The 13,809-nt window shown below is 38.9% G+C and overlaps 1 protein-coding gene across 2 annotated transcripts; it reads right to left on the minus strand.

The window, feature by feature from the left end:
• Positions 1–418: 418 nt before the first annotated feature.
• Positions 419–11,860, minus strand: LOC111579799 (tetraspanin-8-like). Of its 2 annotated transcripts, XM_023287239.3 has the most exons (9): positions 11,648–11,858; positions 5,181–5,246; positions 4,674–4,790; positions 4,510–4,584; positions 4,175–4,264; positions 3,564–3,656; positions 2,058–2,129; positions 1,795–1,878; positions 419–1,239 (listed from the first exon to the last, which is right to left on the minus strand). In XM_023287239.3, the coding sequence occupies exons 1-9, from the start codon at positions 11,705–11,707 to the stop codon at positions 1,111–1,113; spliced, it is 786 nt and encodes a 261-aa protein (XP_023143007.2). In that variant the 5' UTR covers positions 11,708–11,858; the 3' UTR covers positions 419–1,110. The 2 variants fall into 2 exon arrangements, with proteins under 2 accessions (XP_023143007.2, XP_035811723.2); XM_035955830.2 differs by lacking the exon at positions 1,795–1,878 and having other exon boundaries at positions 11,648–11,860.
• Positions 11,861–13,809: the final 1,949 nt, after the last annotated feature.

The following is a 13,809-nucleotide window of genomic DNA, read 5'->3' on the forward strand; positions in this document are numbered from 1 at the left end:
GAGGTTGATGGCAAGTAAATGTTTGCACAGAAGTTCACCTCTTTTTTGTTGCTACAGGCACAAAAAAGAGGAACAAAAATTGACGGCTTAAATGATTATAAAAATAAATACATTTAAAATTCGTGCAGCTGCCCATTTGACATTGTCCATTGATTTCTAACACTTGCTCTCTTTAAAGCCTGTCTTTAAATTCCCTTTTTTGTCAGCATTTATTGTAATGCACAAACTACAAATTCCTCATATCACTTAATATGTCCTCTCAATAATGTCACATTTAGTCAAATGTTGGTCACAAATGCATCCACAAACCCAGGAACAAGCATCGATACAAACATTTTGAGCAATATATGCTACTTTCTGTGTGTCTTCCGTTCAATTTGGCAGTAGATAAATGAATAAGAGGAGACCACAATGCAGCAAAGGTGAAAGAAGAATATTTTTATTTATTTTTGCCTTCATTCAGTGCGTCGTCCCTGTGCTCACTAATACAGAAGCTGAACACCAACATGTAGCAGTGACGGCCCATTAGATGTGACAGTAATAAAACTATAAAAATGTCATTGCAAAAGTTGGAAAAATGTAGAAAAAAAACATAAAATTTGAAATAACACAATGCAGACCACAAAATACAGACATTCGTATTAAAGCTCCATAATCTTCATCAGTGCTTTCTTTGGAAACCACATTATCTGTTTCACTTCATCTGCATGTCTCACATCAATTTCCTGACTTCTTGGATCAATTACAAAATTCACTCTGGGGTTGAAGTGCCACTACAGAGTTCAAATCTATTAATATGTTAACACAATTCACACACTTCATCACCTATCTGATGAAATGTGTGTGATTATCACAAATAAAGGGAATTAACTCTGTATCTCTGGCATAATATACAACTAATATAATGTTTCATCAAGATTTGCTGGTTCAGAGGGCCAAAAAAATGTTACCTCATGCGTTTAATGCAGCTTCACTCGTTGGATACTGTATATTCAAGCATCACAAATACATTTTTTTTGTTTCTGTGTTAATCCCACCGATCCCAAAGTTGTTCTTATCTTTGCCAAATATGCTGACATGCAGCCAAAACATTAAATAAAGCAAAAAAAATCAGGTGTAATCCTCTGTGAGGGAGGCGTAGTTGCCCGCTTTTGCCTCCGGACTGTAAACCACTGTGGGAGTTTCCTCCTTTCGATCCAGCCGACACAAGATGACGATACCCAACACAACCGACAACACCTGAAGGACAGAGGGGAAAAAAGACACGCTTCTTTACTTTCTGTTCATGTTTTGTCATTTTAGCCAGTTTTGAATAGAGGTGCAATTCTAGAAAGAGACTGAAGGGGGCAGAAAGATCTTAACTGATTGGCGCACATCATTTTATTAAAGCCGTCTGTATTGTTTATACCTATATTTCTATCTCTTGTCTTTTAATATAAAGCACATTGAATTTATTAATAATGTAAAATACTGCCATTGTCATTTATGCTTGATTGTGTAGCACAAACTGAACACTGTTATCTTATTCTGACAACTTGGAAGAGTCACTTTAAAGTCTTCAATGGAGGAAAAACTCAAGATGCCCAGAAAAAAATGGAAATTTGAACTGGAAAAACACATCAATATAACCAAAACTATAGAATTACAGATAATAACGGCTTTAAAGCCAAGTAGGATCATTAGTGCATATTGTGAAGGTCAGCATCAGAACAGTACAAGTCAAAGTGAAGTTAGATAAATGGAGACACTGCTGGGTAAATTCAAGACAGACACAGATAGACTGACAGCACTCACCCACAATAATGTGATTCCCAGCAAAATGCCCAGCACAGCATTCAAGACATGCATAGCGTAGTCAATGATGTATGGAAGGCACGGCTGGGAGAAGAGATAGCATCAATTAGTGCAACTTTTCATATAGCAAGTACACTAGAAATGCAGAACAAGCACACTCCTTCATGCCAGCGGCAATCCTAAATGTCACTGGCCTAGCATGAAGTTCAATCATGTACCCGTAAATACAGAAGTGAGTGTGTGGATGGAAATGTCTTCATTACCTGAGAATAGATCATGATGGGCTCTTCACCCACCCTGTCCTCAAACAGGCTGCTGTTTCTTGGAGCCGCCACCTAGAAGACATACTAGAGATGAACCATTAGCTGAATGACTAATGCATTTCAACAGATGCTGATGTTCCAGTGAAGAAGAGCAGAAACAGGACTAAACGCTGGGTAGCCTCACTTAGCAGCTGACTGCTAACAACATTGTGCATATGTGAACCCAATAAAAATATCAACTGATTGGATGGTAACACAATTTAAAGTGAGCAAAAATGTATTCTATGTTGACGTTGCTGTTTGTCAATGGGCACATGATGTGGGCCAATATGGCAGCTCTGTTACATATGCCACTTAGATACAGGAAAGCTCTCCTAGCAGATTATGTTACATATATAAGCTCTGTTCGGAGGGCATTAAGTATCACAGAAGACTTTGTCCTGGTGGCCTCTTGCTACCTAAACCCCTACAATGTCCTCTACTTGCCAACAGGCTGCTGCTAGTAGACTGAGTGACAGCCTTCTTGGGTATCAAACAGTAAAAGGCTCAGTCTAGTGGCGTAACCTGGTACTACATCTAATCTACAATACATTTTCTGACATCCAAGTAGAGAATACAGGTTTTCGCTGTTCTTTGGAGCTTGTAGAGCCATGTTACACTTTACCTGCTCTTCACTATATTTCAGACATTTACAGAACATTAAGGAACTGCCTGGATGAAGACTTTTTTTTTCTCCTTCATGCATTGCAGATCTGCTCAGTTGTCGGAAATACACTACTCTTCAAAAGGTTGGGGTCACCCAGACAATTTCATGTTTTCCATGAAAATTCACAATTGCACAAGGGTTTTCTAATCATCAATTAGCCTTTCAACACCACTAGCTAACACAATGTGCCATTAGAACATAGGGGTGATGGTTGCTGGTGATGGGCCTCTGTAATCCCTATACGTATTCTACTAAAAATCAGCCGTTTCCAGCTAGGATAGTCATTTACCACATGAACAATGTCTTTCTGTTTAATTTAATGTTATCTTCATTGAAAAAAGACTGCTTTTCTTTCAAAAATATGAACATTTCTAAGTGACCCCAAACTTAAATGTGATAGTCTATATAATGAACCAATTTCAGTAACTTCAATGTAGTTTAAGTGTGTATTACCAAGGAAAATGGTATTGGATTGGAACTCAATATTGGCTGATACTAAACATTAATTGGCTCAGATCAGATCAAGGAAAACTTGATTGGTACATCCCTTGACTGTTAATATCTATGCAAAATCAGGCCAATCTACTCAATAGTTGTTGACATGTTTTAGTCTGGACCAAAACACTTGACCAACCAACCAAATGCCATCATGTTGTTTGCATGGCTGGAATTCATATTAAAAAGGAGGGCTGGAATTTGAGATTTCATGTGAAAATAAATTTACCCACAACGCTACGCAGTATTGTTTGAATTCCTCCAAGACGTACCATACATCAATGGTATAGAAACTATACACTCACACATGGGTTAGTGGAGTCTTCAACACACAGGCAGGATTCTGGGATATAATAGTTCCAGTCCTGGTAGCCCTGATCCAGCCCACAACACTGGAACTGAGGAGGAAGTCAGAGGAGAAAAATTGAATACACAGCAAGAACTTGTCGCTACAAAACAAATCCTGGCCCAACCTCGTAGTAATAATCACAATGGCTTGTTTTTCTTCCATCTGATTTGTGCAACTGAAAAATGTGTTGAACACGCCCATGTGGACTTGTGCCAGGATGGTGCGCATGTGTTTTCAGGAAAAAAAGGTCATCATAAACACTTTCACGGAAATTTATTGTCAGATTAGATTGCTGCAATGCACTTAAAGGTCTTTTCTCTGCTTGGACAACATCAGAAGCTTCTGTATTTGATCCTCCACATCTCATGCTTTCTGTATCACCAAACCTGGTTTATATAAGTGTCTTTATTTACCTTCACCTTTATCTTTGGATAATTCAGTGTGCTCTGCCTGTGTTTGAAGTGTTCATTGGTTTATCACTTTCCTAAATGTTTGAAAGCGTTGTTTTCTTTAAATATATGCTTTAACCGACCGTGACCATTCACACACTGACAAAAGGTTACTTACTTCACTCTGTACATCCATGAAGCCGTCACTCTCACTCTGATTATTCAGCGGCAGCTTAGCCAGGAAGTTCTTCCTCATTTCATTTTTGAACTACACAACAAAACAAGTTGATTTTTTTTTTTTTTTAAATACACAAAATGTGTTTTTAAAATCATAGTGTATGTTTTTAAGGCTCATTTGTGAAGCACGAAATGCACTTGCGCACGCGCACACACACGCACACACACACACACACACACACACACACACACACACACACACACACACACACACACACACACACACACACACACACACACACACACACACACAAAAGCTTTGCAAAGTCAACTTACTTGCAGTTGAGAAGCCAATCCACCAATACTAGACACTATCATGTACAGGCTGCCCATAATCATTCCAACTGTGAACTGATTCACAAATACATATACAGTGATCAGATGGGCTAGTTTACTATTACTATTAATACTTAAAATGCGTTTTTTATGTATTTACCCACCACTATCAGGGCCCACTTCTTCTCTTTATAGGCACCAAACCCACCAATGATGGTCAAGACCAGAATTACAATTGCAATGGCGTACATGACGTGCAGGGTTGTGAGCACTTCCTCTATCTATGGAGAAAACAGACAGAATAAGGTCGGCAGGATGTGTGGAATTCAAAACATGAGTTCAGGGGCCACATATAGATTGTGTGTGTAAAAGGAAACAAAAAATAAAGCTTTTAATAGGAAAAAAAAGACTTAACTTTAAGTTTTATGAGTGACCAAGTTATTACTTTAAGGTCCATGCTGGTGTTTTTGCAATTACTCCTTCTCAAATTATGCACGCCTTGCATTTTGCTACCATTTATTAAAAGCAGGTTACATCAAAATGTCAAAAACAGGCACTTGTATTTGTTTTTGCCACTAATGTGCAGGAAAAAATACATTCTGGTGAGCTAAAACACACACACCGTGACATGCCTCTCCTTCCTGACGGATTCAAGTAAATGCATGAATTACCTCTTCCTCTTTGTGGAAGTGTCCATGACTAAACAGAGTGAGTCCTAGCAGCAGGACAGCAATGATCTGCAACAGCAACACACTGTGTTATTAACTACTTTCAGGGATAGAAGCAGCAATTATTTGTATTATTTATTGTGTAATAATAATAAAAAGTCATAAAATAGTAAGAAATGCCATCAAGCTGCAACGGATGTCTCCAGACACTTTATTCAACCAGCAATCCAAAACAAAACATCGAGACTGTTTCCTCAAAAGGCTTTGCTCTTTGCCAAGTTGCCAATAAGAGTTTGTTCTTATTGGCTTACTTGGTTAAATGAAGACTAAATCAGAATCAGAAATACTTTATTGATCCCCAATTTGCTTACAGTTGGTCCCATTTAGACAATTAGAAATTTAAGCAGCAGAAACACAAGACAAATATTAGTAGGAAAAATATGAGAATGTGCATTTTACTAGGAAAAAACAGCACAAGTATACAGTGTAATACACAATAATAAAGTTATAATTGTGTTATTGCACAGAGAAGTGGTTATTGATTGTCAACTCAAGAAGTGAATATGATTTAAAAGTGAATATGAGTTCAATGTTAAATGAAGAATAACGCAGAATCTTTGTAATAAAGCAATACCATAATTGCTTTACCTCGATCCAATATCTTTTAATCACTTAGTATGTAATTCTACCCAATTGTTATATAACACAGTTAAGTCAAGCTGTTTGGGAACTCTGTAATGACACTGAATTACACACTAATAAATATGCCACCTGTGCAGATGTTCAAGATGAGTAGCAACCATTCCTAATCATCATGATTCCCGTATCAACCCTGCTGTCTGTTGCTTTTTAAAAAAAATCTCCTGTCACTTTCCATTCAGTCACCAGATATGCTCAGACTTTCCTCCCTGTTTCAGTAATCAGAGTCTCCACACTGCCTGTTTTGAGTAAAGTACGTCTAATCCATTTTTCTATCGAACACCAAAAACATAAAAACGGCCCATTCTTCAATTTCTGTGAAAACATGCAGTTTTCCCACTTTGCTCCACGTAATTTTCAGTGGTAATGGACAGCAGGAAAATGAAAAAAAGAGCCTGCTGTTTTCCATTTACATTCAAAATTGGGTTACACCAAACCAAAAAAAGGGGCTCTGGTTTCCATTTTGATTTGATTTTCAATGAACATTGGGGAAATGGAAAAAATGGGCCCATGCTGTTGTTTTTGTGTTTTACCAGAGAATAGTACCCATATCTCACAACAACCTGTTTGCCTCCTCATCTCACTTGTTTTCCAGTTGACCTTTTCACTACCACAAGTCACGTTAGTGACTTACTTTGAGGCATAATTAATTCCACCTGTGCTCTCCCTACTGTGACAAGTCTAAAGGCCTCTTCCCAATCAGCTCACAGTCTGTAAATGTCACATCATTCATTTTTCGTGTATGTTCTCGCCATCTTGTAACCACTTTTCTTCTACCTGTGCCTCCTTGTCTTCCTGTAAGCTCTTATTACTTCTCAAATAAAGCCATAGAACTGTTCCCTGCTGGGTCCCCCTTCCTGCTGTGTCACATACAAACCGTGACAACGCAGATAAAGGAAAGTCTCTTGTGGATGGGCCTGACAGCCTGGGAACTGGAATTGTGTCTTTTGTGTCATGGAGATGTTTTGCCATTGCAAAAACTGGCAAGCATGACCATGTGACTGGGATCTGGTTCTGGTTCTTTGAACTCCCAGGCCGTTTTATAGACGTATGTGATGTCCTCAGTGCATGAACTGAAACACTGAACTTTCCGCATTTGCTGGAATGTACTTGAGTGGCTATTTCAGTCATCGGATTTGAATCCCAGTGAAAAACCTTTGGTGGGATTTAAAGAAAGCTATAACAGCGTGGAAACTGAAGAATATTAGAGAACCAGGACATTTCGCACCTCAAAACAGAGGATTTCGAAGCTTGTGAGAATTACCGAAACTCAAAATAAGCACCAATGCTGGGATCTATCACTCACATGATGGGCGTCACTGGTGTAACTTATTGAGAAATAAGCTCATTAAGCTATCCATAGCACTGGTAACCTAACAGTAGACTATTTGTATACTCCACTTGTTCTGTTCTATCCTTCACAACAGCCGGTAAAGGCCTGTGCACCAGCATTAATTGTATTGAGGCATTATACAGAGTCTGGTTCTGTTGTAGAGCTTTGAGCCCATGAGGAAGAGTGTGGCAGTTAAAAAGCCTGCATAGAAAGTCAAACGACAACTAAGCAATAGGGGAGGCAACTATCAGACTTGTGAAAGACCAGTGACAGTTAAAACAGTTAGACAGTTAATAGATATCTGGAGGGGCAAACTGTCTAAACGAGCTAAACCACATGTTGCACAATGCAGCTCCCATGAAGAGGAGTTGAAGGGAGAAGATAAAAACATAACCTAACACCTAATTACACTGAATAACTATCACCCACACAGGACTGATCTGACCCAGAAGAGGCATCAGGATCACCCTGTTGGCACATAATCACCACTGATATGCGCTATCTGTTCCAAGAAGTCTGGCACCAATGAAGATGCCAAAACACATGTTTGGATCACGTTGTCATGGTCACATTAGAAACATATCTTTGTATAACATTTCAACATTTATATGGAGCGGCACAAGTTATAAACATGACTACTAGCGTAAGTACAAGGTTGATAAGGATATCTGTCTCTCCTTAGTTTTTATTTTAGTCAAACACAAGAGGTAATTCCATGACATCCCTTTTTTGATTTAGGGAATCAGGATGGGAAATTTAAGAGACACTAAACAATGCGTCAATTAAGGCAATAAACATTATACGTTAGAACTTTACAAAGAAGCATAATTGGTTTTCTGGCTCAGAGTATTGACGGACAATCCGACAAAAGCAAAGTTCATATCATATTATAACATTAAAAGTTATCAGCAGGGGTCTTAATTATTTAATCCAAGTTTTTTTCAGTTTTTTTTTTTTTTTTTTTTTTACTGCTGAAGAAATATTTAATATTTACCTAATTTATTATTAGAAACTGGAGAGTTAACACAATGTCCTGAATTTCAAATAAGTGATCAAAATATTTTTGGTGCTTGAGAAGGGCGTGCACTCACCGATATGCACTTTCAGCACTTCTAGATTTTACTCTTTAGTGTACAGAGACGTTTTTTTTTTCCACAAAGGGACTTCCTACAAGCTGCCTGGAGTCTATACTGCCCTTTCCATGTCAGGTTTTCTGGGTGGCCATAAATAGGGTGTATTACCCACAGGGCACCACATCGTGCTCATCTGTTCCTGTACTCACCTGCTTGCTTCTCTCTGTCAGCAGCTAGTCTAATTAACACAACATAACCTCACAATAACATCGGCCTGGCAACAAAACAGCATGGAAATATCAGTGAGATGATGACAACAAAGCTTTATCCAATACAGCCAGTACCACATGCAAAGCGATACCAGCAGGCAAGTGTTAGCATCACACATAAAGCCTGTTGATGTAACGTTAGCATCGGCAACAACGTGTGCGGTTACTGCACTATCCAAGGACAGAGGAAGGAAGCTTCTGTCTGTTGTGCTGGTTGTACAATCAACTGGGTTAACTGGCCTGCCTGTCACCTTCTTGTGTTGAGCCTCAGAGGGATCTCCATTGTTCCAACAGACAATAGAACAGCTATCGTCACTGCTTCAGCAGCCAGCTACAACGTTAACAATAACATCAGTCAAGATAAAGGGCCTGCCTGTTGGTCAAAGAATCAAATGCTGTATTTTTGCCCCCACAACAGCTGGATCATTGTCAGAGGCTGAAAGCTTGGGTGTCAACAGTGGTGTAGAGGCCACTGGCCAAACCAGAACAAATCCTGGTGGTCTGCTGCACCGGTGGACCATTTTATATCGGGTCAGTCTGTTTCTTGTCTGGTATTTTGTCTAGTTTAGTCTTATTTGAGGGTATGTGTCGTGTACACACACTGATGGATGTGCCTTAGAGTTTAAAAAGTGAAGCCAATTCGAAAGTGCCTTAACCTGCATTCTTTCTAATGGCCAGCAGAGGGTGGCTCCACTGAAACGAGTATGATTCTATACAAGTCAATGAGAAAATGACCCTACTTCTCACTTGATTTGCTACCTCAGTTCATTTTTTTCTAACAAACTCATGGTCTTAGCTGATATTTAGACATCTCCTTCAATACAGCATGATGTTCATTTTGTAAACTATGGTCCCATTTAGTGGAAAAATTCATGAGGAAGCAGGGTATGTTTTAGGGTGTAGCTTCCTGTGGTGACTGACATGTAGTGCAGTGTAGTCCACTGTAGTGCATTTCATAGTGTCTTTGAATTCTCAGTCAAATCCACTTCTCCCTGTCACACTTGGTGTCAACAAATCAAGATAAAAACGTCTAAATTCCAAACTCTAGCGTTCAAAACTATAGCCTACAAACCAGTCAGTGACATGTGTCTGCATCCAGTATTTACATGCAGTCTGTGGTCATGTACAAGAAATAAGTAGTTGAATTGTAATGTTGTACATCAAACAGAGCAAGTTGTAAGTGAATTTATCTTCTATCTGTATAAGAATTTGAAAACTTACACGTTTGCTTGATTTTTTTGAGTCTTGTTCAAGTAAAGCTGCATCATATCAAACCATTCAGACACATTTTGCATGCAGGAGAGAACAAATCTTGGAATTTTGATGGAAATACAGTTTATCCACCACAGTCATGAGTTAGTGTATCACCAGTCACACCGGGGGGAATGTCGTGGCATTTTAAGATTGAACATGATAAATTTAGATGAACAGGATGTATAAATCAAATTTAGGCGCTAACAAAGATAAGATCGGAAGACCTAACATCTCAACTGAAGTTATGAATGCACTGAATAATCCTGTGGAAAGCAGCAACCCAACTGAAGCCAGTAGAGCCCAAAATGATGCCAACCTAGCAGAAATAAAAAAGAGGAGATGGTCTAATGTTTGATACGATTACTTCATGTGTATTCTGATTGGGCCATAAGACGATGGGTCGTGGCTTCCAGAACTGAAGAGGAGTGTTTATGATACGGTATCTAAGACGATGTAACGCTTTGTGTAGTTAGTTAAAATCTCGAGATTTTGCTCATGTTTATTCTTACAGCCTCTGTATTGAATAAACATTATTCACATCAGACTCAGACTGGCATCACTGGCCCTTAGCAGGCAGACTGAGTCACAACAGTGTAACAACAGAAAAATACATAAATGAGAACAACTGCATTGGGAATTCGACCGTACAAAAATGTTGAATATGTGAGGACAGAGAGCAGGAGAGAAGTAAAAAGACGTAAACACCAGCTGAGCCGAGGTTGCACTGAAGCACAACAGGCAACTTGAAAACACAGTAACCCGCCCAGTCTTTGTTTACTGGTTTCAAATTGCTCTTAAAGTTTCCACCACATGTGAAAGTCCCTCAGCTTTACAGTTTTCACAGCGCTCTGACCTGTGGGCATACGATCAAAGCTAATAGTAAAGTTAGCCACAGTAGATGTACAACACACTTATAAGGATTTTCCTGTGGCTGTGGTGACATTGACATTGATAATTAAAGTAATCCATTAGATCTTTAGTTCCTCAGATGCTGGGAGTGCATGAAGATTCTCGTGTTCACTCTTACAGCCAACAGAAGAACATTTGGTTTGCTTTATTCATAAATGAGACATGATACAGTCAGCAGAAGCAGCTCCAGAACATAAATAAATCTTGAAAGAAAAGGCAGTGAAGGATTAAACAAAGCTTGAGCGAGATGACTGCTGGTTTCTCAGCTGATACAAAGCAGCTCAGTAAAATTCTTGCTGGATTGTAAAGCTGGGGGGGGGGCTATGTAGTTGTGGAGGGGGGCTTGAGGAATGGCAGAACAGCTTCATAAGTGAACAGTGCTAACTTTACAAGTCCAACTTTACAAAGCCAATGAAAATGGATTTTCACCACATGGGACCTTTAAGAGACATGACTGGCTGTGGTTGCCTGCCTTGATATGGAGTTCAGCACTTAGTTTACTCCAAAAGCAACCCAGTTTTGCTTTCAACGGCTACACACAAGGTTTGGCACTTTGGCTCCAGCAAAAGTCCATATATGAATATGAAATGTGCACATGCGCTGATGAATTAATAAAACACAAAGACTGACGAGGACATCGGCTCCCGTTTTCTGTCATAACTATCAGCAACTCCTTTGGACCAGTTTACGTAAAAAACTATCAGATGCGTAAAACCAGTCCTCCCTTTGCGCATGAGAGCGCGCTGTGTTCATGTTCCCGAGCATCTCCTTATAGGCTTTCTTTTTATCACTGTTGACATTCAGGGTATTACTTGATTATTTGCTGATGCACTTCTTTTTCTAGATTTTTTTATGGATAATACAAAGAATTGTATCAACACGTGCGCAAACAGCGCAGATTTGTATGATAAAGGGAGGAAAAAACACACTTACCGCGATCAAACTTATCACAACGAAGTAAGTCCGTTTCAAACAAGCGTTCACTTTCCCCATTTTGCCTCCCCTGATCTCCCACCACAGGTTAAAACTTTCCTTTAAAGCCAATCCGAGTGGCACACAGAGGGATAACCGCGATTTAGAAAAGAGAAACTTTACATCTGGACGGGTGGAGAGAGAGGGAGAGGGAGAGGAAACCCCCGTGTTCTGCTGGAGAGAAGCCCTCCCCCATCTGGAAGGAGGTGGAGTTGGAGAAGTTTGGGAAATAATTAATAATTTATGTCATTTTGTGACGCAATTGCACAGATGCACAGATTTTACAGAGTTATTGCAAACTTTTTATGTGACTTTTTCTGTTCTAGAATGGAGGATTAATAGATCAAATTTAAGGAGGACATGTTAACAATGCTATTAAAATGTGTATTAGGTCGGTTGATTACAAGAGAACCACTGCCAGTAGCCTAGAGGTCAACAATAAACACATCACATAAAAGAATTATTGAAAATCCCTTGAAATATTAGTACAAAACGCCTCTAAACCACATAAAGATGACACACATGTCCAAACAAACCCCGGGGATATAAACCGTGCCAAGAAATGTTGGCATTAAAGTCTAACACCTGACTTGAGCGAACCTAAGAAATCAGCCAGAGTTAAAGCAGTTCCATAAAGGTTGGTTCAAGTTTATAAAATCAAGTTATTTTAATACAGGTTATTTGGTTAACTCCTTTTATGGAACAGGCCACTGAGAAACAACAGATATCCCCCACCTGGCATGACTTTTATTCTTTTCTTGTCATTTATCACAGTGCAATAAGTGGCTTCGAACTGCGTCATTCCGCAGTAAATAAACAAAGTATACTAAGAAAGAGAGCGTGCGGTATGCAGAGGAGTTAGAACATCTGTTGTTCTTGCCTCCTCTGCTCTCCATAGGGATTTTATCAAGAGTTGCAGAACTGGAATGTGTCCTCAAGTAGTCGGTGGAAATGAAACATTTTCTTTGGAATCTGTGAATTACAACTTGCTCAGCACTGTCTTGCCATGGAATTCTGTTTTCTATGAGAGTACGAATGTCGGCATCTACATCCAAACATTGTTTTCTGCTAATGTGACAGACAATGTTCATAGAGAAATCCTAAAAACTCTTGCAGTATTACTCCATTTCTAAATCTAAACCTGTTTGTTTGCTTGTATTTGATTATATACTTTACTTTTTGTTTTTATTGCCCTGTGTAATAAACTGGACTGTGTCCAGTTTTACGCTGAACAAGTTGTATGTTGTGAAAGTAAAATGAATCACAAACTCTTAGGTTATCATTTATTATCTGTGTGTTCATATCATGCACATGTACCTTTGTTGCTGTTGGATTATTTCTCTCAGTAGAGTAACTTTCCGGTAGCTGATTGGCTAAGGGTCAAAACGTTAAGGTTTGAGGCCTAACAGAGAAGGCATGTTTACACTCCTAAAGGGTTTTTGGGTTTAGGAGAGAAGAACTCAGTGGCTCTTAAATGATCTGGAAACTGATAAGAGGGTTATATTTACATCTATGTACACTGCCATTCAAAAGTTTGGGGTCACTTAGAAATGTCCTTATTTTTGAAAGAAAGGCATTTTTTTTTCAATGAAGACAACATTAATCAGAAATGCAGTTTAGACATTAAATTAAATGACTATCCTAGTTGGAAACAGCTGATTTTTAATGGAATATCTCCATAGGGGTACAGAGGAACATTTCCAGCAACCATCACTCCTGTGTTCTAATGCTACATTGTGTTAGCTAATGGTGTTGAAAGGCTAATTGATGATTAGAAAACCCTTGTGCAATTATGTTAGCACATGAATAAAAGTGTGAGGTTTCATGGAAGACATGAAATTGTGTGGGTGACCCCAAACTTTTGAACGGAAGTGTATACTGACCAACGAAAAAAAAAAATTCTGATTGTCTGTTCTCTATAAAAACTCTAATATTTGTATTTCTCCTTTGAGAATCTGGAAAACTCTGCCATTTCCCACATTGTATACAATACCAAAACAGATAATGACCCAGCAAAGCATTTTGTGTTTTCTGAGTTTAATGATGCCGCAAATTTCCACGACAATGTGCAGATTATTACTGTTGTATTTTTGAAAACAAAAGATAGCAGTTAACACTGCATT

This window comes from Amphiprion ocellaris, chromosome 21, assembly GCF_022539595.1.
Source record: "Amphiprion ocellaris isolate individual 3 ecotype Okinawa chromosome 21, ASM2253959v1, whole genome shotgun sequence".
Lineage (NCBI taxonomy): Eukaryota > Metazoa > Chordata > Actinopteri > Pomacentridae > Amphiprion > Amphiprion ocellaris.

Coding starts and splice junctions, on each gene's coding strand:
- LOC111579799 (XM_023287239.3), bottom strand. CDS start 11,707: ATGGGGAAAGTGAACGCTTGTTTGAAACGGACTTACTTCGTTGTGATA. Junction 4,791..5,180: donor ACTTCCACAAAGAGGAAGAG/GTAATTCATGCA, acceptor TTTTCTCCATAG/ATAGAGGAAGTGCTCACAAC. Junction 4,585..4,673: donor AGAAGTGGGCCCTGATAGTG/GTGGGTAAATAC, acceptor TTTGTGAATCAG/TTCACAGTTGGAATGATTAT.